Source organism: Lissotriton helveticus, chromosome 4_1 (genome assembly GCF_964261635.1).
Source record: "Lissotriton helveticus chromosome 4_1, aLisHel1.1, whole genome shotgun sequence".
In the NCBI taxonomy this organism is placed as follows: Eukaryota; Metazoa; Chordata; class Amphibia; order Caudata; family Salamandridae; genus Lissotriton; species Lissotriton helveticus.
Window position 1 is genome coordinate 1,134,570,787 of NC_136063.1, and position 26,892 is coordinate 1,134,597,678.

Sequence of the window (26,892 nt, forward strand, 5' to 3'; positions counted from 1 at the left end):
AACAAACCGTGACTCCCTGTCACTGCCCCCCGACCATCCAACACCTGTGGGGGGGGGGGAAGACTCCAGCAGTTCCTGCCGGTCTGGAAGTCCATCACCACAGACAGGTGGGTCAGGAAACTTATCCAGTTCGGCTATTGTTTGGAGCGAACATCCACTCCACCCAACATACCCCCAAAACACCGTCCTATGTCAGCAGAGCATTTGCACTTATTGCAGCAGGAGGTTCTTGCAATGCTGCAAAAAGGCGCAATAGAGCTCGTGCCGGTGGAGGAAGAAGGCACAGGGGTGTATTCCCTGTACTACTTAATCCCAAAGAAGGACGGGTCGCTCAGACCTATTCTAGATCTACAGCCCCTGAACCAGTACATTCTCTCAGAACACTTCCATATGCTAACACTGTAGCAGGTTCTTCCATTGCTAAACCAGGGAGACTTCCTCGCAACCTTAGACCTCAAGGATGCTTACTTTCACATCCCGCTCCATCCTTCCCACAGGAAATACCTCAGGTTCACCATCCAGAACAGGCATTACCAATTCAAGGTCCTTTCTTTCGGAGTGACCACAGCCCCCAGAGTGTTCACGAAATGTCTGGCGACAGTGGCGGCGCACCTCAGGAGACAGAACGTCCATGTCTACCCCTATCTGGACGACTGGCTGGTTCAGGCAAAGTCCGCCCAGCAGTGCGCAGCCGACATGTCCCACACCATTCACCTTCTTCACAGTCTGGGGTTCTCACTAAACTATCCGAAGTCGCACCTTCAGCCAGCCCATGTGCGGCAGTATTTGGGCGCGACGATAGACACTCTGGCGGCCACAGCTCAGCCAAACGCAGTGAGGATATGCAACATCCAGTCGCTCATCCAAAAATTCAGACCACAACACTCACTTCCTGCGAGAGTGTTCATGCAGTTGATAGGCATGATGGCCTCCTGCATCTTCATAGTCCCGCACGCACGGTTGCATATGCGTCCGCTCCAGGAATGCTTGGCACATCAGTGGACTCGGGCTCAAGGACAGTTGAAAGACCTAGAAGTAGTGTGGCTCACTGGTTAGAGGCGGCAGACCCGAGAGCAGAGGACGGCCCGGGACCAGGGTTCGATTCCCGGCGCGGCAGGTTTCTGGACCAGGGTCAGCGGACTCGATAATTCTCTCGCCTCGGTGCCCACTCTGATCAGCGTTCACACTCGGCAACTCTGGGCATTAGCTTGCCTCATCTTCACTAACGGCCCCACCAGACCGCCGGGGATGCCTGGTCTCACCCTGGAGATACCCATTAAGGGACCATCTCTCATGGAAGCCAGGAAGGGTTTCGCAGCGGTCGAAGCGCCTTGGGACCCTACGGGTAAGTAGTGCGCTATATAAATGCCTATACATTTACATTTACATTTAGTGTTGGTGACCGGTCGGGCATACAACTCTCTGCATTGGTGGAATCCACACAACCTTTGCAAGGGCCGACCGTTCCAAGAGCCTGTGCCACAGATTGTCCTGACGACGGACGCATCTCTCCAGGGATGGGGAGCTCATGTGCTCCACTACACGGTGCAGGGACTATGGACGACGCAGCAAAGGAAGATGCACATCAACTACCTAGAACTGATGGCAATCTTCATGGCACTCAAGTCCTTCAAAGTACATCTGTGCAACAAAGTCGTGTTGATCCGGACGGACAACATGACAGCCATGTACTACATCCAAAAGCAGGGAGGCACACACTCTCCACAGTTGTCTCATCTGGCTCAGAGCATGTGGAAGTGGGCCATTCAGAGGAACATCTTCCTCATGGCGGAACACCTCCCGGGCAAGGACAATCCGATGGCGGATCTGCTCAGCAGGTACAGCCACCAGATGCACGAGTGGGAGTTACATCCATCAGTACTCCGCCCGTACTTCCAGCAGTGGGGTCATCCAGAGATCGACCTGTTTGCCACAAGGGAAAACGCAAAACGCCAAAGCTTTGCCGCCAGGTTCCCTCACCCACAGTCGCAGGGCAATGCGATATGGATGAACTGGTCAGGCAGATTTGCGTACGCTTTTCCCCCAGCACCTCTCATACCGCTGGTGGCAAGAAAGCCAAAGCAGCACTCGATGACACTCATCCTGGTTGCTCCAACGTGGGCACGCCAACCATGGTACACCACGTTTCTAGAACTCTCCGTGGTACCGCATCAAAGGCTGCACCTCACACCCAGGCTCTTGACGCAGAACCATGGCGACATTCAGCATCCATATCCGCAACAGCTCAATCTGGCGATCTGGCTCCTGAGGTCTTAGTGTTTGGCTACCTTAATCTACCTCCTGAATGCATGGACATCATCCGGGAGGCAAGAAAGCCCACTACCCGAGCTTGCTATGCAGCGAAATGGAAGCGGTTTGTCATTTACTGTACAGAACACTATCAACCCGCTAGATGCATCCATTCCTAATATCTGCTATTTGTTACATCTTTACAAATGCAATCTGGCATATGCTTCCATTCGGATACACTTATCCACCATAGCGGCTTATCTTCAGAACAGGCAGCATCTCTCTGTCTTCAGGGTGCCTGCCATTAAAGAATTCCTAGAAGGGCTGAAGCGGGTCATCCCCCCTAGGACCCCGCCAGATCCTATGTGGAACCTCAATGTGGTTTTCACCAGGTTGATGGGTCCCCCGTTTGAGCCTCTACATTCATGTGAGATTCAGTTCTTGACATGGAAAGTGGCTTTTCTCATTGCCATCACGTCTCTACGGCGCGTTAGTGAGCTACAGGCGCTCACCGTGCAGGAGCCATTTATACAAATTCATTCTAACAGGGTGGTGCTGCGCACTAACATAAGTTTCTTCCTAAGGTGGTGTCGCAGTTTCATGTCAATCAAACCATCGAACTGCCCGCATTCTTTCCAAACCCTGAAACAGTAGCAGAAAGAATGCTCCACACGCTGGATGTCAAAAGAGCGTTAATGTACTACATTGACAGAACGAAAGATTTTAGAAAGACGCAACAGCTCTTTGTTGCCTTCTCAGCCCAGCACAAAGGCAACCCCATTTCCAAAGCAGGAATAGCCAGGTGGATCGTTCAGTGTATTCAGATTTGCTATCACAAAGCTAAGCACACTTTAACGGTCCCCCCTAGGGCCCACTCCACACGTAAGTTGGGGGCCTCCATGGCGTTCCTAGGTAATATTCCTTTGGAAGACATTTGTAGAGCAGCCACATGGTCTACACCACATACGTTTACTAAACACTACTGTGTAGATGTGCACTCCAAGCAGCAGGCAGCTGTAGGACAGGCTGTTCTCAAGACACTTTTTCAGACTTCTGCAACTGGCACGGGCGGCCGCCGTTAATGGAGGGACTGCTATGTATTCTATGCTATAGATATGAATTCAGCAGCCCACATGCCTCGAACTGAATATGCTACTTACCAGTATGCATCTGTTCTTGGCATGTAGGGCTGCTGACATTCATATCGCCCGCCCTCCTCCCCGGCGCCCGTAGCGGTTGCAGACTTTTTTCTTACATTTACTCTTAGGCATGGCCATCGCTTACACTATTACACTCCATCTTTGCCACAATGGCTAAAAACAATCTAAGGTTGGAGTCGATGCCCATGCGCACTGTAGTCCAGGGGAGGAGCCACCTATCTCGTGATACTTCGAAGACTCTTCCAGGACAACAATGTGCAATCATCCGGACCCAACACTAGGCGGCGATCTATGCTATAGATATGAATGTCAGCAGCCCTACATGCCAAGAACAGATGCATACTGGTAAGTAGCATATTCATTATGGTTCATTAATTGAAAGCCTATATTATTAGGGTGAGCACTCTAAGTTAATGTTGTAAGCTCTCACTACATTACTGTCAGTGATTCCAGTATAAAAATGTGTACACACGTTTTCAAAGATTAGCGATCTGAGGCTATGTATAAATCTCCCAGAATGTTCTCTGGTTTGATCAAATATTTGCAGAAGCTCGAAAGCAAAATTGATGATTCTTTGCTTTAAATACAAAATGTTCATACAAAAATGAAAGTTGGGAAAAAAACATTTAGCTAAACTACTGTAAAATTTCAGGTACCATTTCTTTGCAGCATCAGTTAGTAAAATGTGTTGATGCATTCTAGTATTTCCCCAAAATATTCATAATGGGAAATCGGTGTAACCAGTATCAAAAAGATTATGGGAAACAAGTAGGTCTGAAATTGGTGGTCAGCTTTTTAGTTTTGTCAATGAGTGACTTGTTTTGACATGGTTTTTGTAAAACATTATTGGTGTGGGAGCTGCCAGGCCCTTGCCATTATAACAAACATTGGCAAAAGCAAAAATAGTTTTTGGTCTACGGAAAAAAAAAACAAAGAAAAGACTACGATTCCGGACCCAACCACAAGACCGTGGAATAATGCACAGCATAGTGAATCCAGAAAGATCTTCAAGCTGCAAAACTACACCGACAGGTAAAACTATTCGTTCCCGCGTAGAGCTTAAATACAGAACTCGTCAACTGATGGCAAACCCTTTGAACCCATGCATGCAGCTGACGTCAAACATATTACTCTTAAAACAAAATTTCTCATCGCCATTACTTCCCTATGGAGAATAAGTGAGCTACAGGCTCCAACAATTCAGGAACCATACTTGCAAGTCCACAAGGATAAAATCATCTTAAAAACAAACCCACACTTCTTTCCAAAGGTGGTATCAAAATATCACTTAAATCGGAACATTATCCTACCAGTGTTCCTCAAAAACTCAAAGACAAGGAGAGAAAGAAGCCTCCATACCCTAGATGTAAGGAGATCATTTCTGTATTATCTGCAAAAGACAGAACAAATACGCAAAACAAAACCATTGTTTGTCTCCTAAGTACATACCAACAGAGGATCACCTGTCACAAAGGCTACAATTGCAAGATGGATAGTACAAATAATCCAATCATGGTATGCCTATGCAAAACAAGCATTAAAAATGCAATAGGTCTCGGATTTATTTGAGTTCGAGGTAATGGCATTGTAAATGGCAATGTCTTTTATCCATGTGTTATGGAGTATATGCATGTGGTGTGTAGTAGAAATATGTGGGTTGTATTGGAATTGTATCAATGGTGGCATGCTGCGGTTTAGATGAATATGTTTAAAAGTAAAGTGCACCATACTGCGATTGCTACAATAGTTTATTGTGGATGCTTTAACAATTGATGTGTGCACTGATGGCTGTTGGTGCACTCACTCTGCACTCACTCTGCACTCACTCTGCACTCACTCTGCACTCGCTCTGCACTCGCTCTGCACTCGCTCTGCGCTCGCTCTGCGCTCGCTCTGCGCTCACTCTGCGCTCACTCTGCAGTCACTGCACTCTCTGCGCTCACTCTGTACTCTGCACTCACTCTCACTCTGCAGTCACTCTCACTCTGCAGTCACTCACTCTGCAGTCACTCACTCTGCAGTCACTCTCACTCTGCACTCACTCTGCACTCACTCTGCACTCACTCTGCACTCACTCTGCACTCATTCTGCTTTCACTCTGCACTCATTCTGCTTTCACTCTGCTCTCACTCTGCAGTCAATCTCTCTGCATTCACTCTCACTATGCACTCACTCAACGCATCCAGTGTGAGAGTGAGTGCAGAGTGAGTGCACCAACAGCCATCAGTGCACACATCAATTGTTAACGCATCCAGTGTGAGAGTGACTGCAGAATGAGTAAACAATTGATGTGTGCACTGATGGCTGTTGGTGCACTCACTCTGCATTCACTCTGCGCTCACTCTGCGCTCACTCTGCACTCACTCTGCACTCACTTTCACTCTGCACTCACTCTGCACTCACTTTCACTCTGCACTCACTCTCACTCTGACACTCACTCTGCATTCACTATGCACTCACTCAGTCACTATGCACCTGCACTCACTCTGCTCCTCCACTCACTCTGCACTCACTCTGCACTCACTGATTGTTTACATTATTTCCTTGTTCACACTTGTCAGTCCACATCATTCATCTACAACAATGACCACAAAAATAACAGCGAAACGCTCATTAAGTGGCACGACTGAATATTATGAAGTTGAACGACAGTGTAAAATAAGGGTGTATCATTTTATATATGGCACCTACACTTAATAGAAATATAAAGTCTTGTACTAAATTACATAGGATTATTTCAAATTGCATGGCTCGTAATGTAAACGATATTACCACCAACAAATGTCATACATGTTCAATCACTAACATAAGGCTTCCAATACGTAGTGTACAACCTGTAGGGAAAGTGCCTCATCATGCCTGTAAACGCTAGACAATAGGTGAAGTGAAAATAGTTCACCCTGCCCGCCCCCTGCAAAAAAAAGGTGCAGCTTCATTTAACATAATTCTAGGTTTTAATGGTGCCGACAGCATTATTTTACTATAAAGCATTAAAGAGTGACTTGCTCCTGAACATAAAAGCACCGGACAGTACCGGCCCATTTAAAGCACTGCAGCCTTAACAGACGAGCGCTATATGCCCCATGTGGAGCCTGAGTCTGGAGCCCTGGCTGTACTAAGTGAAGAAAAGTACTACAACTACCAGAATGCATTGGTGCCGATAAACTTTGGGTCAGTATACCAGTAAGTCTGAATCTGCTGGAGCTCGTTCTGCCCAGCCTCTTGGACTAACTCTTTAGAAGTTAGAGCTAGCAATGCCTTCGGGAGATATATCGTTTTTTTGTTTAACTATTCCCGTGTTTCCACTTTGACCTAAAAATAACTCATTTCAGGGCTCATGGTCCTTGGCGAGACGCCCGGCTCCCACGCTGCTGCTTCCCGGGCTCTGCTTCCGATGAGCGGAGAGTCACTCTGGAGGAGCCGGGGTGCAGGCAGGGTCCGGGTGAGCCAACTGGGACAGGCCAACCTCTCCCATATTCGAAAGATTAAAAAAAAATATAGTCTTTGTCTGGAAAAATACCCTAATGCGGGACTGTTCCTCCTAAAGCGGGGAAGTGTCCCTTAAAGCGAGAGCCGGCACCTTAAGGAGGGACGGCGCCTCCTAAATAATCTCCAAACCTCATAAAGGGAGACAGCTAAAGGGTAAAGGCTGCGACGGCGGGGGTTGCCCTGTGATTGACTGGCCGGTCGGGGCAGCGCTGGCCGCTCTGGGGCTGCGAACAGCCGCCTAGTAACAGTGCGAGCTGTGGGGGTTTCTAGCCACAGAAGCCAAGAGCCACAGGGCAGACGCAGCACCCAATGCCAAGAATGCCACCCGCCGGCTAGGTGCACTCTGAAACCGGCCGCAGCGCTCTCACGGGAGAGAGGAAGTGCTTCGTCGGAAGGTCCTGACGGCTGCGAGACTTCCAGCCCCCGCGGGAGCAGACAGGCATGGGGCTCTGCTGGTGTCCCCGCTCCCCGCCGCGGGAGACAGCAGGTAACCCTCCGCCACACTGCACACCGTGCTGCCCTGCGTGTCATCCTCGCGCACAGCAGGCCCCACAACAACAGCGTCTGTAGTTCACTTTCTGCCACACGTTAGCTGACCCCTTCTTTCACCTCGGCACGCTGCTTTAGACCCCTGCGCATTACATGACCAGAGCGCACGTATAAACTTCCAATCCATTCCAAGTAGAACCCACTATGAAAACCATCCTGTCAAAACTCACAGCTTAAGTACAGCTTATCGTGCGCAATGCACGCGCTGCCAGCCTCCCAGAACAGGAAATGTGCACTATTAGAAGCTCGTGAACGGTGCCAGGCGCGCACCACTGCGAGCATATGTTTTAAATTATCTCGGCTGTCAAGCCGGGATAATTCAAAACATATGCCCTTCTGCTGCGTGTGTCCGCACGGAATATGCACTCGGTGGAGCAACTCTAACGCCTGTGGCCTATTGCGTGCTCTCTTGTAAAAACACACGCATGCGAAGCCCAATTGCCATGCAGCTGGCAAAAAAAGGACAATCACGAGCAGCCAGGAATGTGTTGGGTAGCATTTCGGACACCCTCACACAAGGACTCTTGGGCTCCGCCTACACTGCTACGCAGCCCTAAAAAGAGCTAACCATACGACCAACAGCTCACTCAACTAGAAAAAAGGGAGCAGCCCTTGTGTTCATGGCCAATGTACCCATTGACACAATTTGTGCAGTAGCAACATGGGCATCATCACACACTTTTACAAAAAAATTACTGTGTGGACATACAAATGAGGAAGGAAGCTCAAATTGGACAGAAGGTACTTCAACACCTGTTTGCAAGGTCTTCCTCTAACCACAGCCTCCCAAGCATGGGTGAAAACGCAACGTAATCAAATGCACAGCATGTGAATCCAGAAAAGGATTCACGCTGCAAAACGAAATGGTTACTTACCAGTAGGAGTAGTTTTGCAGCTTGAAAAATGTTCTGGAATTTGAAAAACACGTTTGTGTTAGATTCCTTACAGTAGAATATTCCCAGGCGTCAGACTGGATCTGGAAAGTTTTCGTCAGCAGTACCCCTGCGCGTCAGTAGGAGTCATCTGCGGCTCCGCGTCTGTCATTGGCATCGTGATCGCCGGGATAACGTAGCTGGAGTACTTAAACACGGCCCTCGCGCACTGACGTCAGTTCTTTTTTCCGTGCCAGCAAGCGCAGAACCGGGAAGATAATGTACCCTTTGTCATTTTATTATTAACTTTTTGTCTCTTTTTCGAGTCGACTCTACTCCTGGTGCCAGTAGGGATGCCCGGTTTCAAGCCGTGTGACGCCTGTCATCGACTGATGTCAGTTACCGACCCCCACCACCGGTGTCTCTACTGTTATGGGGCCGACCACGATGACAAGTCGTGCCCCGACTGCCGGGCCTTGATGTCGAAAGCTAGGCAGGAGTGTTCCCGTAAGCTCCTCGAGCTCCAGCAGTCGGCTCCGCGCCGTTCGAGGAGGAAGTCGAGGGACCGGTCGTGGAGCTGCAGTCGTCCTCACCGATCGTCTGGATCCAAGTCCTCACACTCTGGTAAGTCTGACTCCCCTCGCCGGTTGCGAAACTCTGCTGAGGGTTCGGGTGGCCCACCCGTGCGGCTCCACCCGAGTCACATCCAGTCCCACACCCTCCGGTCCCTGGACTTAATGCGCCTTCGTGCGAGATTAGACTACCTTGTGGCCATGAGGACTCTTTCCACCGTCAGGACCTGCCGGCGCGCCTTCGGGCCTCGTGGGTCTGACTGGGGGTCCTAGCTTGGCGGCTTCGGCCCCTGGGCCATCTGCGGCTTCGGTCCCGATGCCGCAGGAGCCCGTGGGATCCAGGCCTGGATCCCGGTCGACGCCAGTTGACCTTGCGACTCCTCTGGCGCAGACCCCCACGGTGCCGTCCCTGTTTTCAGACCGGGTCCGGCATCGGAGCGGCGCCGTCTCCGGCGTCGATGGGTGAGCCCTTCACCTATGACCCGGCTCCGTCATTTATGCCTGTTTATCAGGACACGGATGAAGGGGAGGACTGGGTGGGTTCTGAGGACCCTCTGGCGCAGCAGTGCCAGTTAAGTCAGGACTGGGCAGCTGAGCTGGGGAATGCCAGTGGTCTAGACACTTCGCCTGACACTGGTTTTCGCTTTCCTCCCTACGTGGCTACGGAGGAGGGGGCTACTTATGCTGTGGTGTTGCGCAGGGCGGCCAGGCCCTGACCCTTGAGCTCCCTGCAGCGGCCAAGAGGAATAACCTCCGCACGAGGTGCTTCAACTGCCAGTAAGCTCTTTGGAGCCTCTGCTGCCGTATAATGAGGCCCTCACTGACGTTCTGATGGGCACTTGGTCCAAGCCCTCCACAGTGCTCTGTGTGGATCGGAATGTGACCCGACGCCACTGCCTGGCTCCGAGCGACAACCTGCCTTCTGTCCACCCACCCCGGAGAGTCTGGCTATCCAGGCCTCCATGTCCCAGACCGCATTTCCGACTGCTCCCCCGGTTCGGGAATCCAAAAGGCTAGATCAGTTTGGCAAGAAACGGTTCTCCTCGGTCAGCATAGGGTTGCGGTCCATTAACACTGCATGCCTTTTGGGACGTTATTTCCACTCTGTGGGATACGGTCGCGAACGTGCTGCCACAGTGCCCGGAGGAGGCCCAGACACGTATCGCCCAGGCTCTCGCTGAGGGGGCGGAACGCAGCACAGTATTCTATCCGATGTGGACTTGACACCAGGGACTCGCTAGGCAGAGCGATTTCAACGATGGTGGCGGTTCGTCTCCACGTCTGGCTGAGGTCCGCCAATTTTTCAGGGGATGTCCAGAACACACTCATAGACATGCCCTTTGATGGCCGTCGCCTCCTTGGCGACAAAGCAGACGACACGAGCTTGAGCGTTTTAAGTACTCCTGGGCTAAGGCCAAGTCCTTGGGCCTGTCTGGCCAGCGCCAGCAAACTTCTGCTTTTCGTCCCTTTCATGGCCACGGAAGGGGCGCCCCCACACGTTCGTCCAGCCACAGAACCAACCTCAACGCGGACTTGCTGCCCGCCGTGGCGGAGCAGGGGGTCAGAGAGCCGGTCAGTCCACATCCGCTCCCGCAGCATCTGCCTATAAGCCTTCCTAGTCTGAGCATTCAGGCGCATTCCACGCCAGTAGGAGGCAGGGTTCACCATCACCTACTCCACTGGCGTTCCATCACTTCGGACAGGTGGGTGCTGCAAATCGTCCGAAGGGGCAAATCCCTCCCCTTCGAGGCAACCCCTCCAGCCATGCCACCGCAGTACAACCGCATGTCGAGGGATCAATTGCAACTTCTGTGAGAGGAAGTTACGGCCCTCTTGGCCAAGAGATCAGAGGCCTCTGGCGGAGTCCCGGCTCCATATCAATCTTGCTGCGGGCGATCCGACTTGCACTGAAGGCATTCCTTCCCTCTGTCTGGGGAAGTGTGGTGCAGGTGTTCACCGACAACACCACCGACAAGTGTGGCTCACTGGTTAGAGGAGGCAGACCTGGAAGCAGAGGTCAGCCCGGGACCAGGGTTCAATTCCCAGCTCGGCGGGGTCTTGAGTCTTAAAAAAAATGTCCATGGACTCGACAATTCTCGCTCCGGTGCCTACTCGATTCACGGGTTCACACTCTGCGACTCTGGGCAATAGCTTGCTTAATCTCCACAACGGCCCCTCGCGGCGGGATACCTGGCTTTCACCTTGCGGATACCCTTCCGGGGTTATCTCACAGGGGAATACCAGGACGGGTTCCCTAAGCAAGCGCTTAGAAACTGCTCGGTGATTTGCGCTATATAAATTCCTGTACATTTACATTTACATGTGGTATTGCAACAAACAGGGTGGGGTGGGGTCGTGGGCCCTTTGTCAGGAGGCTCTGCGCCTCCGGACATGACTGGGACATCAGGGCATCACTCTGATGGTTCAACACCTGGCAGGTTCACTGAACGCCAGGGCAGACAAACTCCGACGTCGGTGCATGATGGATCACGAATGGCGTATCAGTTCTGCTCCTAGAATTTCCAAGGCGGCACTAGCTCGGATACAATTTTCGTCGCATGTGGATTCTGTTGTACACCTTTCCGCCTATACCACTTCTGCCCAGAGTGCTGGAGATCAGGCGCGACCGCGCCCAGGTCATCCTTGTGGCTCCGGAATGGGCACAAAGATACTGGTATACCGAGCTACTCAGTATGTCAATCAATCCCCCGATTTGACTGCATCTTCAGGAGGACTTTGTCGCAGCAACAGGGGACGGTCCTCCACCCGAACCTGTCCAGCCCTCACCTACATGCGTGGAGATTGAGCAGCGACAGTTGAGGCCATTTGACTTGCCTCCTGAAGTTTGTGATGTCATTCTAGCAGCCAGGCGTCCCTCCGCCTGCAGGTGGAACAAATTTGGGGCATGGTGCACAGCAAAGGCTGTGGATCCACTCTCTGCCCCTCTTTTAGAGGTTCTCCTCTTACTTCTTTCTCTTGCCCAGCAGGGCTCTGCTCTCTGCACTATCAAGAGTTACCTTTCGGCTATTTCAGCCTTCTTGAGGCTCCCTGATCAGCCTTCTCGTTTCAAGTCCCCTGTTGTAAATAGATTGTTGAAAGGCATCACGCACATGTTTCCTCCTGTTCCTTTCATGATGCCTCAGTGGGTTCTTGCCTTTCTGATGTGCGCTCCCTTTGAGCCACTTTATAATTGCCCTCTCCGTCTTCTGACTCTCAAAACTGCTTTCCTGGTTGCCATGACCTCTGCCAGAAGAATGAGTGAGCTCCAGGCTCTGTCATCTAAGCCTCCTTTCATCTGTCCATCCGTACAAAGTTCTTCTGAGGACTCGTCCTTTTCCGCCCAAGGTAGTTACTGTCTTTCACATCGGACAGACCATTACCTTGCCTAACTTCTTTCAGTCTCCGCATCCCTCGAAAGAGGAAGAGCGACTCCACCGTCTAGACCCCAAACGTGCGCTCCCTTTACATAGACCGCACACGACCAACTCTTTGTTGGCTAAGTGGGCGCTAAGAAGGGACAGGCGGTGCACAAGCGGACCATCTCTCGGTGGGTCGTTTTGTGCATCGAGGTTTGTTATTCAATGGCTAAAAAGGAGCCTCCTGTTGGGCTGCGTGCCCCTTCCACTTGGGCCACGGTGGCTACTACTGCCTTGCGACGGGGAGTCCCTTTGTAGGACATTTGTCAGGCAGCTGCGTGGGCCTCGCTGCACACGTTTGCCAACTATTACTGCCGGGACAGCAAAGTCCGGTGAGATTACTTCTTTGGCCATTATGTTCTCCAAGACTTCCCGGTGTTTTGGTTCGCAGACCCACCACCGGGGTTGGTCTTGCTGAGGTATCTATTCTAAGGTAAGTAATCTAACTAACGTGTTTATTTCAGATGCACAAGTTACTTACCTTCGGTAGCGATATATCTGTAAGAAACATTAGTTAGTGTTAGATTCCTTACCGCCCCACCCTTCCTCCCCGTTCTGCGAACCGATATCTAGGGTTAAGGTTTTTCCCTTTGAGGGCCCTAGTTCATGGCACCGGTGTCTGTTTCTTGCATGGCTCTGCGTTCCTGGCGCGGAAGCTATGTACAGAACTGACGTCAGCACGCGAGGGCGGCGTCTAAGTCCTCCAGTGACGTCATCCCGGCGATCACGACTCCAACGAACGCGGAGCCGCAGACTACGCCTACAGATGCACAGGGGTATGTAGAGGAAAACTTTCCGGATCCAGTCTGACGCCTGGGGATATTCTAGGGTAAGGTATCTAACACTAACTAATGTTTCTTAAAGATATATTGTTACCTAAGGTAAGTAACTTATCATGCAACCCACCCAGCCTCCCCTACAAGGAATACAAACTGGTGGGGAAGCAAAGGATTACATCAGTTATTCAATAACCATCTCAAGGACTACAGATTTAAAAAATAAGAACAGGAAAAAAAAATCTGAAGATGGCTATCGTGCACGTTGACCTCCAGGATACTGTCTGACGTCGACAGCGACCAAAACGAGAAGAACAAACAGAAAATTCCGGACCCAACCACTAGATGGCAGAATAATGCACAACATGTGAATCCAGAAAATTATAGAACCTCCAAAACGACTCCTACTGCAGTAACCATTTAGTTTGTCATTACGAACTCCACGCATTCTATTGGCTTTACTCAAAATTTGAGACTTTGGTATCAAACTTCTCAGCATATTAAACCCATTTAATGAAAAAGGCACACAGAGGGCATCTTAGAGATGCTCCCTGAAAAACAACCTAACTAGTGTCCAGGCTGAGTGACACTAAGGGTAGGTTCGTTTTCAAGGGGCATCTCTAAAATGCCCTCTGTGTGCATTTTTCATTAAATCCCACACTGGCATCAGTGTGGTTTTAATGTGCTGAGATGTTTGATACCAAACTTCTCAGTTTTTGGTATAGCCATAATGATGCTGTGGAGTTCGTAATGACAAACTCCCAGCACCATATACCCTTAATGGCAGCACTGCACTTACAATGTCTAAGAATAGACATGCACCTGTATCCTCACCACTGGTATAGTGCACCCAGCTAGAGGGGTGACTGACCTATGCCAGGGCAGGGGGTTGCAGGCATGGCACACAGATGTGCCAGTTGGACTCTTCACTTTGTTCTGCACCAAAACACACAGCCTGCAAAAGGCAGTGTGTGAGTGTAATGGTACAGGACCTCTAAGGGTGGCACAATAAGTGCTGCGCCCTTAGAGGCCTTCTCTGGTCACAGTGCCCTGGGTACCTGTGGTACCATTTCCCAATGGCTAACCTGTGGCCAGAGATGCCAATTGAGTTTAGGCTTCAATGCAGTTTTAGGGAAAGAACATAGGTGTGCCATGTCCACTCTTCACTTTGTTTTGCACCAAAACACTAAGCCTGCAAAGGCAGTATGCGAGTGTAATGGTACAGGACTTCTAAGGGTGGCACAATAAGTGCTGCAGCCCTTAGAGGCCTTCTCTGGTCACAGTGCCCTGGGTACCTGTGGTACCATTTCCCAGTGGCTGACCTATGGCCAGAGATGCCAATTGGGTTTAGGCTTCAATGCAGTTTTAGGGGAAGAACATAGACCCTGGATATCTGATTAGCATGAGCCCCGGGCACACTCAAAGTACATCAGCAGTTCAGCAAAAAGTGTGGGAAACCATGCAGAAAGAGGGCACTTTCTCAGTGTCTTAGACGTTGGGTGTGTGTCGGAGGTGTGTCTCCGGCGTCGGAGGTGTGTCTCCGGCGTCGGAGGTGTGTCTCCGGCGTCGGAGGTGTGTCTCCGGCGTCGGAGGTGTGTCTCCGACGTCGGAGGTGTCCTCGACGTCCGCTTCGGGGACTTCGACCGCAACCGGTCGGTGTTGATGTGCCTTCGACGTCTGCACTCCGCTGTCGTAGGTGAAGCGGACCTGGACCATCGACAAAGGAGGGTCGATGTCGGCCAATGAGAAGCTGACAAGTGTCTAGATTTAGACTTACTTGCCATGCCTGGCGTCGTCCGCTTCGACGGTGAGAAGTCTTTCGGCGTCGACTGTGATAAAGGTCTTCCTGTTGACGACTTAGAGGCTGGCGGTGAGCATAGAAGTATTTTCGATGTCTTATCTTTTCCCCGATTGCGAATCTGACCAATGTCTCTTTTTTTTCCCCTCTTTTTCTTATGCTCCTACCTTACTTGTGAGGAGGGCTCCTTAGAAGGATGCCTTTCCAGACCACTTGTTGATTCCTTTCCTCTCTCCTGCATGGCATACAGGTTGATCTCCTCCCTTTCACGAAGGGTCCTTCTGGAGAACTTCTGGCAGTAGTAGCACTTTTCAGGTCTGTCTGAGGATGGTAACCACACAATACAGACAGAGTGTGGGTCAGAATTTGCCAATTTCTTCCCACAAGGAGGACTCTTATTAAACAAGGCTGGCATTTCTGACTAAAAGAAATAGCAGAAAAGTCCGAAAAAAAGGTAGAAAAGGACTGCTAGTACTAAGACATTGAAGTTAAATAAAATTCAACTTCACAAAACCAATTAGTGAGAGAAATCCACTAACTTACTAGCTCAATGCTCCAGGATCCTCACAGAAGGAGCTGGAAATAAGAACTGACCTAACTGTCACCTTTGGGGCATAATGGGATGGGAGCCTGGAGGTCTTAAAGGCACAGCACCAGTTTTTTGGTGCTTTTGATATGCAGCCTGCTGGGCTAATCTGCCTGCTATTACCTTGCCTTTTTCCTTACAAATAAAGGCTGTGTTCAAGTACATTTCTGTGTGTCTTGGAAATGTTACAATATGTTTTATTTTAAATAAAAAAATAGTGTAATATTGGCATACTTTAGCCAAATTTGTTATTTAGGCTGCCTATATGTGTTTATATATGCATAAAATATGTAGTGATGAATGTTTTACAGGACTAGTCCTTAGTTGCTGGTTAAACATGCATTAATTTATTTTACTTTTTTTGTATTTTAGTCCTCGTAAGCCTCTTTTAATAGGAAGAAAAAATAATATTGTTCTTCCTCTTTGCACATTTCAATGGGCCTTAGACGCCTCTGCTGTTCTTATCCTCTTTGGCAGTATAGGTATGATGTAAGTAGTTTTTCTGCTCTGCCCCTCTCACTATCCAACCGTCAGAGCAAAAACCACAAATACAGAAACCACCTGTCAGGCGAGGCTAATAAGGCATAATCATTGGACCGTTAAAAAATTAACTTTTATTTAAACTGTCACACCATTCAGTAAAGGGCAGCCAAAAGTTCACATCTCTAGAGCTTTTTCCATCTAAGATAGCTGTATATTTGACCGCATTCAGCAGATCATCCAGACTTGGAGAGAGAGGAGACACCCATAGTTTACAAATTTCCCTTTGCGCCAGCAATACAATATAAAAAATTAGTCTCGCCTGGCGCTTTGTAGGTTTTATTTCGGGCGCCAACTGGCCAAAGATAACAAGTAGAACGCTTACCTTAACTTGAAGCCTAAGCATTTGTGACAGCGCCCTACTTACTTCACTCCAGTAGGTTTGAAGTTTCACACAATCTAAAAACATATGGACATCATCCGCCTCTGTTACCACATTTTGGGCAAGGAACTACCCCTCTCCTTCCAAACTTCGACAGCTTCAAGGGTGACCAATACGCTCTATGGATGGAAAAGAGATGAGTTCCCCTCAGATACGCAGGCTTAACCGATTTAAATAGCATAGCCATAGATACTTGCCAATACTTTTCCATTGATGATTCGGGCAGGTATTTTCCCCACAGTTCCACTGGAAGTGTGAAGTCTCCATCCTCGGTTTCCACGAGTAACCTATAAATAGCTGCCAGCTCCTTTCCTTTACTCACTTGCTGCTTCAGTCTAAACTCTAACTCGTTTTGTTCCCCTATTTTTGTTAGTGGGTGAGTAAACCAGCTCTGCATCTGTACATATTTAAACCTAGAAAGGCGGGAATTTGTAAGCTGGCTGCAGTCTCCCAGGAAATTAGCTCACCATCACTTGTTATCTGGTCCCATTGTTTAAGACCTCCCTCTAATAGAGATTTAGCCAGACTGACTTTTGTCCATTCTAGGGAGCCTGGGCTATCCCAGATAGGGGCTAAAAAGGTATGATAGGGAATTTCCAAGGTTCTTCTCACTCTGGTCTCAGCAAACCCCCCTCAGGATCTTCAACCTAACCTTTTTGAAAAATTTGGAGTCCGCATACTTGAAAATGAACCCCTCGATACCTCCTGGTTCTAGACTCGCTATTATATACCACAGGCCTCCTGTCGCAGTGAGATTAGGCAAGTTAAAAAGATATTTCCCGTTCTTTAAAAGAAAAGCCCATGAATAGAAAAGTAAATCTGGCAAAGCTATTCCTCCTTTCTCAACCCTTCTTCGCAGCTTCTTCCAAGCTATCCTTGGTCCTTTACTTGCCCAGATGAAAGAGCCTAAGTCCTCTTGTAGTTTTTTAATCCAAACAATATTAAATGGAAGGGGTATTGCATCAAAGAGGAAAGTCAACTTAGGAAGGATTATCATTTTAACCAAATTGCTTCTTCCGAAGATCGATAATTGAAGAGACCTTGTTTTCAATTTTTTTTGATTCGTAATCTTTTAGAAGTTTATCAAAGTTAAGTTTCGCTACCTTGCCAATATCGTGAGATCGTAACCCCCAAGTACCTGATCTCCTTTCCGGATTCTCCCTCGATATTCCAGGACATGACTTCTGATTTATCTTCATTGATCGCATAACCTGAGACACTTCGAAGTCTGTAGTTATAGCCATCAGACGAGGCCAGCTTGTCATATTTGTGGAGAAAATCACAATATCGTCCGCATATAGCCCCAGTTTCTTCTCCCAATCAGCAAACTTAAAGGGCTGAATTCCCGGATCCTCTCTGATCTTTTTTACCAGTGGCTCTATGTATAGGTTTAAAAGCAGAGGCGATAGAGGGCATCCCTGCCTGGTTCCTCTGGATATTTTTACCAGTTGTGAAAGTCAATCACCAGAATCCGAGCTTGAGGGGATTCATAGAGGACGGCAAGAGCGTTACAAAAGTTTGTACCCAGGTTTAAGGATATAGCAACTTCTTTCAGATATGCCCAATTCACCCGGCAAAAAGCCTTGGTAGCATCCAAGGCCACCAGGGCAAAGGGGAGATGGTACGTGGACTCTAAGTCAATGGCGGCGATCAAAGAGAAGGTCAGGTCTTTCAAAAACCTTCCTCGAATAAAGCCCTTTTGGTCATCGTGGATTAAATCAGTCATTAAAACATTTGGCCTGTCTGCCAGTATCTTCGTAAAGATCTTGTAATCGCTGTTTATCAAAGAGATGGGGCGATATGAATCTCATTTTTCAGCGCATTTTCCTGACTTCAAAATCAGCGTTATTGTGGCTTCCTTCCAAGAGGTTGGCAGAGCCATATGCTTAATAAATAGCTCATTAAAGAGTTTACTAAAATAGGAGCTAAAGTATCAGCTAAAACTTTATAAACCTCTTGCAGAATGCCCTCTGGCCCTGGGGCCTTCCCTTTCTTTAAATGCATCAGTATGTTACTCACTTCTTGAACCTTTATTTCTCCATTAAGATCTGCTTTTTCCTTTTATCAGTGGTTTGCCCATGCCCGGTCCTACCCACCTACTAAGAGCGTCTTTAGAAGGTATAAGATCTTCTTGGTACACTCTACTAAAGTGGTTCTGAAAAACTCGCACCATCCCTCAACTGTCAGCTACCAAGCTACCTGTAGATCACATGTTATTTCCTCCACCCTATTTCTTAGTAGTTCCGTTTTTGCCTTCCACGCTAGAAGTTTACCACAGCTCTCGCTATACTCAAAATGTGCCATTTTACTGGCTTCCCATCTCTTTTTCACCCGCTCCTGCATCACCATAGATAAGTTGGCTTTCACCAGGAGCAACTCTCGGAGCCCTCTAGCCCTCACCACCTCATCTAAACAAGGTCAATTCGTTTTTCTTCCAAGGAGCGGATCTTCTCCTCCTGAAGCGACACTTCTTTATGATGGCTCCTCCTTTTCTCTGCCGCTAGTGCCCCAAGCTTACCTCTAAAGTACGCCTTATAGACATCCCATGCAATCCCTGGGGTCACTGATCCCCAGTTGATCTTTAAAAAATCTGTCGTTTTTTTAAGGCGTTGTACCACCTCCTCTTCCAGTAAGATTGTGCGGTCAAGAGTCCATCTAGTCTGGACCCCAGCCTCTGATCTCCAATGTGAACATTCCATCTAGTCTGGACCCCAGCCTCTGATCTCCAATGTGAACATTACCGCGAAGTGATCTGACAAATGGGCTCCTATGTGCTCAACTTGTTTTACTTCATCCTTAACTTTGCAGTGTACCAAAAAATAATGTATTCTAGACTGGTGTCTATCTTTTTTTAATAAAAAAAGTAAAGCCTTTTTTTTGTCCCCAGCTTTATGTCTCCAACTGTCCAGCATTCCTAATTGTTCCATCATTTGTTTAATTAACCTGGACATGTTCTGGTTAATCTGGGCTCTACTAAGTATTGATCTATCTAATACACTATTCAGCACTACATTAAAATTACCAGCCAGAATGATTGGGTCGGGTGCGTTTTGGAGCTCTGTCATAAGGTCCTGCAAAGGAGCTACCTCATCATGATTTGGCCCATAATACCCTGCTAACGTAAATGGCCTGGCTGAGAGTCTTACTTTGGCAACTACCCATCTGCCTGCTTTAACGGATGAAAAGGAATCCAAAACTATTTGTCTTTGCTTAATTAAAATTGCCACCCCTTTGTCACTGCTGTTTGGGCTGTACTTGCGAAGTATACTATCCATTTCGTAGCCTTAAAGATATCTACTGCCTCCTTCTCCGTCAAATGAGTTTCCTGGACCATAATGATATGGGAAGGGGAGTCCTTCAAATATTTAAGTATTTTCGTCCTCCTACTTCTGACCCGTAGACCATAGAGAACCCCACCAGAGCGCATAAACATCACAAGTGAAATGACCATGTCTTAACAAAAAACAGCCCAAGGAGAAAGGGAAGTTTGTTGTATTTAAAGAAAAACAATCAGTATATGTGTGTATGTATATAGATGTGTGTATGTATATAGATGTGTGTATGTATGTATATATGTGTGTGTGTGTGTGTGTGTGTGTGTGTGTGTGTGTGTGTGTGTGTGTGTGTATATATATTCCTTTTTTTATCTTGCTGTAAACGTTTTTTTTTCCTTCCCTCTTTTGTTAATTTTAATGTTTTTATTTTCCCTTACTCCTAATCTTAAACTTCTCATATTACTTCCTTTTTTACCCTTAGTTGTACCTAATCGGCACAATTTTGGCAAAGATGGACAGCATTACCATTTTAGAAAATTAAATTGTTTATTTACCTGAAAATCTTTTAGGAACTAGTCCACCTTTTCACCCGAATGAAAAATTAGCATTTTATCTATCATTACTTTCAAGTATGCCCGAAATCTCAGCGGAGCAACCACTTCCAGACTCCTTAACTGGTCCATTATTTTCACTAACTCCCACTGCCTGTTTGAAGTAGCGGCCGAGACATCAGATCGAAATTCATATTTTGCCCCCTCAACTTCTACCGATCTCAGGCTCAAGGCCTTGGAGAGTATCTTTTCCTTTAGGGAGAAGGTTAGGAAATTAATCAAAACTTTTCTAGGCTTTGTTCTATTTATATTTAGCCTGAACGGGTCCCTATGCACCCTCTGGATATCTTTACTTATTTCTTCCTCAAACTCCTCCAAATGCAGTTCTTTCTTAATCAAGCGTACTACATAGGCTTTGAAAGCCTCTCCTTCCCTACCTTCAGGGACTTTTAGAATTGTAATGTTCCTTCTTTGGAAATGTAATATCCTTTCAACCCTCTCCTAATATTCTGACTCTGAAGATCTTAGCTTTGTGATTTCAGCTGTGTTCAAACTAACTTGCTCCCTGAGCTCCTTCACCTCCCCCTCCAGTAAGATCGTCCTACTGCTAATATCATCCATCTTCCTTTCCAGGGTATCGCATGCCTGTCTTATCTCCCTTTGATTCCCTTCTGATATCTCAAACCTAGATTTAATCTCAGCCGGTAGGACCTTTAGCAAACCACTCAGCAGCAACTCCTCACCCCCCGAGGCCCCTGAGGTGCCTAGTTCTTGACTCTGGATCGAATGAACTGCTTGCTCCTGTGGCCTTTCCGGGAGCGCCTGAATACCTGTACTCTACTCATCTGAGGAACCAGCCAAAATTTTCATATCTCTTAGGGTAAGTATTTTCAGCCCAATCGGAGTCCCCTATTGGCTTATCAGGTGGCATTCCTCCCTCTGTACGCTTATCTTTGTTATACCCCTCCATCCTGCTCCCCGCTAAAAAAAGTCTTGGGTACAACCTTAAAGAATGTCTTTAGGGAGGGTGTTACTTTTAACCCCTGACCAGCCTACCTCTTCTGCGCTGCAATCCTCTTCACCTTTGTTTTATTTGTCAAAGCTACAGATACGTTACTCCCCTCCACTTGTTGCCTCCCAGGTCCTTTTGTTGTTTTATTTTCCCTTCTCTTACCTCCCTAGCCTCTTAGGTTTCCTTAGGGCATATCTCTCATGTAAGGGGAGGGGACGATTTTTCCTTATACCTCGAACCGGGACTGGGATTAGGGCTAGAGGCCACTTCACCACTATCAGGCACAAACCCTGGAGACCGATCCTCATAGGGCTCACCCACCTTGGAATTCAGCGCTTTTCCCCGTTGCAGTCTCTCTTCCCGGGCAGACCTTCCAGCCCGCTGGCTCCGCGGCCCCCCTTCCCCCGGAAGGGGATTCTTACTGCCGCACCTCTTCCCTTTCGGACCTCCAGCGCCGCCCTCCCCCACAGGTGATCCGCTGCCTCCTCCACTCTACTGCCGAAAACTGTCGTAGCCGACGCTGTGCGACGCTCGGGAGAAAGGGAAAAGCCGCTCTAACTCGCCGCGTCTCAGTATTGCAAAGCTGCTCCACCTCGCCAAAAACACTATTTTTAAACCAGGGCAAACACCAGATAAAGGAAACTAAAGGCACTGAAAGCTCCTGGTCTCAACCCAGCTCAGCTCAGCCTGACATGGTCCTTGTAACGAGAAACTCTCATAGCGCTCTGGCGGTGCCTCCGCGACCGTCTAAGCGCTGGCCGCCATGTTCTTCCTGTCAACCAATAAATATTTGTTTTTGTATATGCTCCGGGATCCCCGCACGCGAGCAGGATTGTTCTGTGCTTATGACTGAGTATACCCCAGAAGAGAAGTCGGATTACAGGTAAGTAACTTATCCTTGTTACTTAACATCAAAGTTTACTGTTAAAAGGATTTGCCACAGTTTTCTAGCTCTCCCTCATGTCCCCTTAGATTGTTTTTTTACCTACCTGAAATTAGTTCTCAAAGTTCATGTAGACAGTTGAGGTTTGTTTTTTTTGCCTGAGAATTCTGGACGGTCCAGACTTAAGCTCTTATGTTGGTGACACTAAATCAGTGCGAGCAAAGAGAACTCCCGCTGAAAGCAACCGAGGCAAGGATCACTGTTTTATTCCACTAGCCCCACAAGCAACTAAGTAGATTGTAAGCATTATGCTGTTTCTTAGGGGTCTCAAATTGTATTCAAAGGCATGTCATTTAATTATTCCTATGATGAAGCTTGGGGAACATGGGAAATCCTCATAATTGAATATGTAATTGGTGGAGTGGAACGATTCCATATGTCAGAGGATATCATTCAGCAGACAGTGCCAGCATTGTGAATCGGTTGCAGTCTGGGGGTTACTGCTGGAATAGAAAGAGATAAACATGTACATTCATACAAAAGCAGCAAATGGACAATCCAATTATGCTTCTCCATAGGAAAGATCCTGTACAGATGTCATCGGACCGAGATAGTGCCAATTCTCAGGCATTGCTGTCTCCTTCCATGCTTTTTGTTAACATTTTCCTTTATTTTTAGTGATTTGTTGAAGTGTATGTTTTTGCTCTGACGAAAGCAGAAGTAATGAACTGGATTACAGTTTTCTACTGAAGCGTCCATTTCCTGTCTCATCTAAACAGTTGGTCGCATTTTGAACAATCTGTTATGGGTGATCACTGCCTGAATTCTAGACAATAAATGTTTTACTAAATAATCATGATAATCAATTACATACCGTTTTTCCTTTGTCAAGTATTTATTTCCATCAATTTTTATGAAAGTAACTAAGGATGCATTTTGTTTTTGTTACAGAAGTTAATATGACGAACTTACTGAATCTGCTTGTTGAAACTGGAACAATAAGTGGATGAAGATTAAAATTGACGAATAAGTTTGCCTGTCATGAAGTGTACTGACAATTTGATCCGAAATGTAGTTGCTATTTTTTGTTGTAGGATATTCGTTACACATTTACATTGTATTAAAATACATTTGTTTAATGTTTTGTATTTTAAGAAAAATGATTTGAAATTGACCAACTAGTTCCACAATGTTTAACTCAGTAATTTTGGCAGCAGCTGTTCTATTGCTTCCAAAATAAAGCTGCTTATTACATTTTAAGAATGTATGTCGTCTACATTTTTGCCTCTGGGGAAAAGGAATATTTGCAAGACAAGAATGGTGAGGTGTTGTGCCTAATAAGCACACCATGCAGAAACTATTTTAATGGGGTGAATAGGCAGTGACCGCAAAGATAATCCTGGGCAAACTGGACTTGACCAGATTAGTCACAAACTTTTTCAGATATTGAGATTTGACCATTTTGCAGACTTATTAAAATTCGCATACCAAATGTAAGGCGTAAGATACTGCTGCTTGGCACCACAATGAGAAAAGGTGGATTGGGTCTGGTGTGAAGTCTGCGTAATAGGGGGGGTGTTTAGGAAGAAAGATATAGGTTTACTTCAACAGGCGCTTCATGGTGTTTATTTTTTATTAAAAAGGTTAATACAGAATGTTTTATAGTGGGCGGTTTAGGCGCCCCCCCACCCCCCCCTTTTTTTTTTTTTAGGTCTTGCCTAGGCAGTGCGCATGCTCAGCTCTAAGAGGGCCTCTAGCAATCGGTCTTCACTTTTCAAGGACTCATGCTTGTGGCGGCATCCACCCTGTGGGAGCGAGCAGCGGCGCGCAGGGAACTTTTGTTTGTAATTAAGCTGCTCGCTCCCCCAAGGTGGATGCTGCCACAAGCACGAGTGCTAGTGCTTGAAAAGTGAAGACCGCGTGTTGGAAGGTGTAAGTAAGGATGGTTAGGGGCACTCTGCTTTCAAGATTGGATTCCCTGGCGGGAGCCAGACACACTGGTGCATGTTTTCAGTCTAGTCCAACCCCGGTCAAAAAACTGTAGCACGATTGTGGCCAAGTCTAGAATTGTAATTTTCTACAATCAATCGGGGATACTTGTAGACAAATCTTTTCCAACATAACAGTACTAATTGGCAAAAAAACATTTTGCTATTTCCCACACTGGAGACTGGACAAATGAGACTTCTTCTTCTGACCCGGCCTCCGGACAATACCTTGTCTGCGATGAAGCGCATTGTTGCTAAAACGCCAGTGCCGTCTGACGCCTTGAGCCCCCGCCTCAAAACCCAACTAGACGTTGCATGAAAACCAAGTTAAACTATCTGTTCATTGTTCAGTTCATTGTTGCTGAGTGGGCTCGACATGATCTGAACCAGACTGCCGGTTGCACACATCTTTGAAGGGGGGCCCTTGGATTGTTTGAGGACTTTGCTGGGGAGGGAGCGGGTCACTGGCAGCTCGTTTTACCAACGCAGGTTCTGAATACACATTTTTTTAACCCGGACTTATTTAAATATTGCCTTGCGCCTGCTATGTAGCATAGTATTGTAGTTACGGTACTCCTCTGAAGGGCCCAGTACTACCACAGCAGTCCATAGGGAATGCATTCGACACTAGGATGCCTCTCGACTCGCTTCCCTGCAGAACATGCGCTTTTCTTTCTACTTATGTGAGAAAGTGCCATCTTTTTTGCATTGGTATCCCCCCACTTTTTTCTGACTGCTGATGTGCTTGACGGAGTGTGCCCTGGGCTCCTGCCAACCAGGTACCTAGGGCCTGTGTTCATTCCCTAAAACTGTGTTGAAACTGAAACCCAATTGGCATCTCTAGTCACCTGTCAGCCACTAGTAAATGGTACCCTGGGTACCCAGGGCATGGTGACTAGAGGTGACCCCTAAAGGCTGCAGCACTTACTGTGCCACCCTTAGGGGCCCTGTACCCTGGCACCCATGCACTGCCTTTGCAGGCTGAGTGCCTAAGTACAGAACTAAACAGTCAACATGGCACACACCCCTGTGTGCCATGCCCACAAACCCACTGCCCTGGCATACATCAGTCACCCCTCTAGCTGGGTGCCCTATGCCAGTGGTGAGGGCACAAGTGCATGAGCCCTGTGCCCCTACAGTACCCAGGGCCATTCCTGGGCACTGTAAGTGCAGTGATGCCATTAAGAGTATATGGTGCTGGGAGGTCGACATTACGAACTCCACAGCACCATAATGGCTACACTGAAGACTGACAAGTTTGGTACCAAGCTTCTCAGCACATTAAACCTGCACTGATGCCAGTGTGGGATTTAATGTAAAATGCACCAGAGAGCATCTTAGAGATGCCCCCTGAAACCTAACCACAATCCACATCTGGGCTGAGTGGCTGCAGAGGCTGCCACACAGCAGACATGTTGCTGGACCCCTGGATGGAGAGCCCCCTGCTCTCCTGGGCCTGCAACAATGCACGTCCTGGGCGAGGTACTAGGCCTCCTCCCCCAGGATGGGCAGGGGGAAGCTTCAAAGGCATGCCGCCTCTGTGAGCTTCTCCAAACCATTTGCTGTACCCAGCAACTGGCCCCCACCAGTCCTGACCCCCACTCTGGCGGGAAAATCTACGTCGGGAAGGGGGTTGTGCCAGCCGGTGCCAACCCCACCCCACAGGTGGGGGAGACGGGGTGAAGCATGACCCTGGGCTCCGCCCATCTTGAAGATGGGGATCCCTACCCAATCACAGCTAGGCTCCTGCCCCCCTCCCACAGGAGAGGAGCAGGCTAGGGGGTGTACCCACCCCGGGGCAGGGACCTATTGGTCCCTGCCCTTGCTCTACCTGTAACGCCCCAAAAATCAGTATTTATGGGCTCCCTGAACCTTCCTTCCTCAGATCCCGCTAAGAAAAGATCAAGAGGAAGAAGATCCGCCGTGCAGCTGCTAACAGGACGACAACTGTCTTGGCCCCAGCCCTACCGGCCTGTCGATCCTGGCACCTTCTCCTGCCTAATCCCGGCGACTGCTGTGGACAGCAACCTTGGGACTCCCGGAGGGCCTGCCTGCCTTGACCCTCTTAAAGCCTGGGACTCCCCTCAGCAGAAGCTCTGCTGCAACAACACCCCTGGTGTCAGCCAGGAAACTCCGGACCAACCCACTATGCACCCGCCGCCCAAGTGATCCAGGACCACGAGGACAACCCCCCCGGCGACTGGGACCCAAAGTCCAGTGCCCAAAGACCCTCCTCGACGATGCCTGCAGCCTCAGGACAGAGGACCCCTCCGACCGCGACCAGCAGGGGGTAAGATGTCCTGACCTCAAAAGACACCCTGGCGCCCCACGGCCCCCTGTGCCCAACTCCTGGGTGCCTACCTATCCTTCAAGACCCAACTTACCCCTCGAAGTGTTGGTCGCTCCGGAAGATCCTTCATCCCAGAGCCGGCATTCCTTGTTCCCTTTTCAAGTTCCTCATTGCATAACATTGGGCACCCGACGGCTCAAAAGCTCCCTGCACCCAGCCGCCCGAGTGCCCCTGGCAGTGCAACCTGTGCCCTATCCTTCATCCCCATTTGTCCTGAGCAAGTGACCAGGAGCCCAGCTCCCACAGCCATGTGGCCTGCTAGCCAGCAGCCACCAACCGGAGGCCACCTTTCCCTCATTGGATAACATTGGGCCTAACTACCTCTGCACCCGACTGCCCTTGTGCCGCTGGGGGTGAACCAACTGTACTTACCTGACCCTGGGGGACCACTGTATTCCCAGAACCCTAACTTCACCAGCCAAGTACTCACCTGGAAACCGATA

At 48.4% G+C, this 26,892-nt stretch overlaps 1 protein-coding gene across 1 annotated transcript in view; it reads left to right on the plus strand.

Moving 5' to 3' along the window:
* LOC144829022 (uncharacterized) overlaps window positions 1-23,368 on the plus strand; it is a 384,583-nt gene extending 361,215 nt beyond the window's left edge. Inside the window, exon 15 of the mRNA XM_078687737.1 lies at window positions 23,063-23,368. Within this exon, the coding sequence (XP_078543863.1) occupies window positions 23,063-23,121 (59 nt within the window). The 3' untranslated portion in view covers window positions 23,122-23,368. The remainder of the gene's footprint in view (window positions 1-23,062) is intronic.
* Window positions 23,369-26,892: the final 3,524 nt, after the last annotated feature.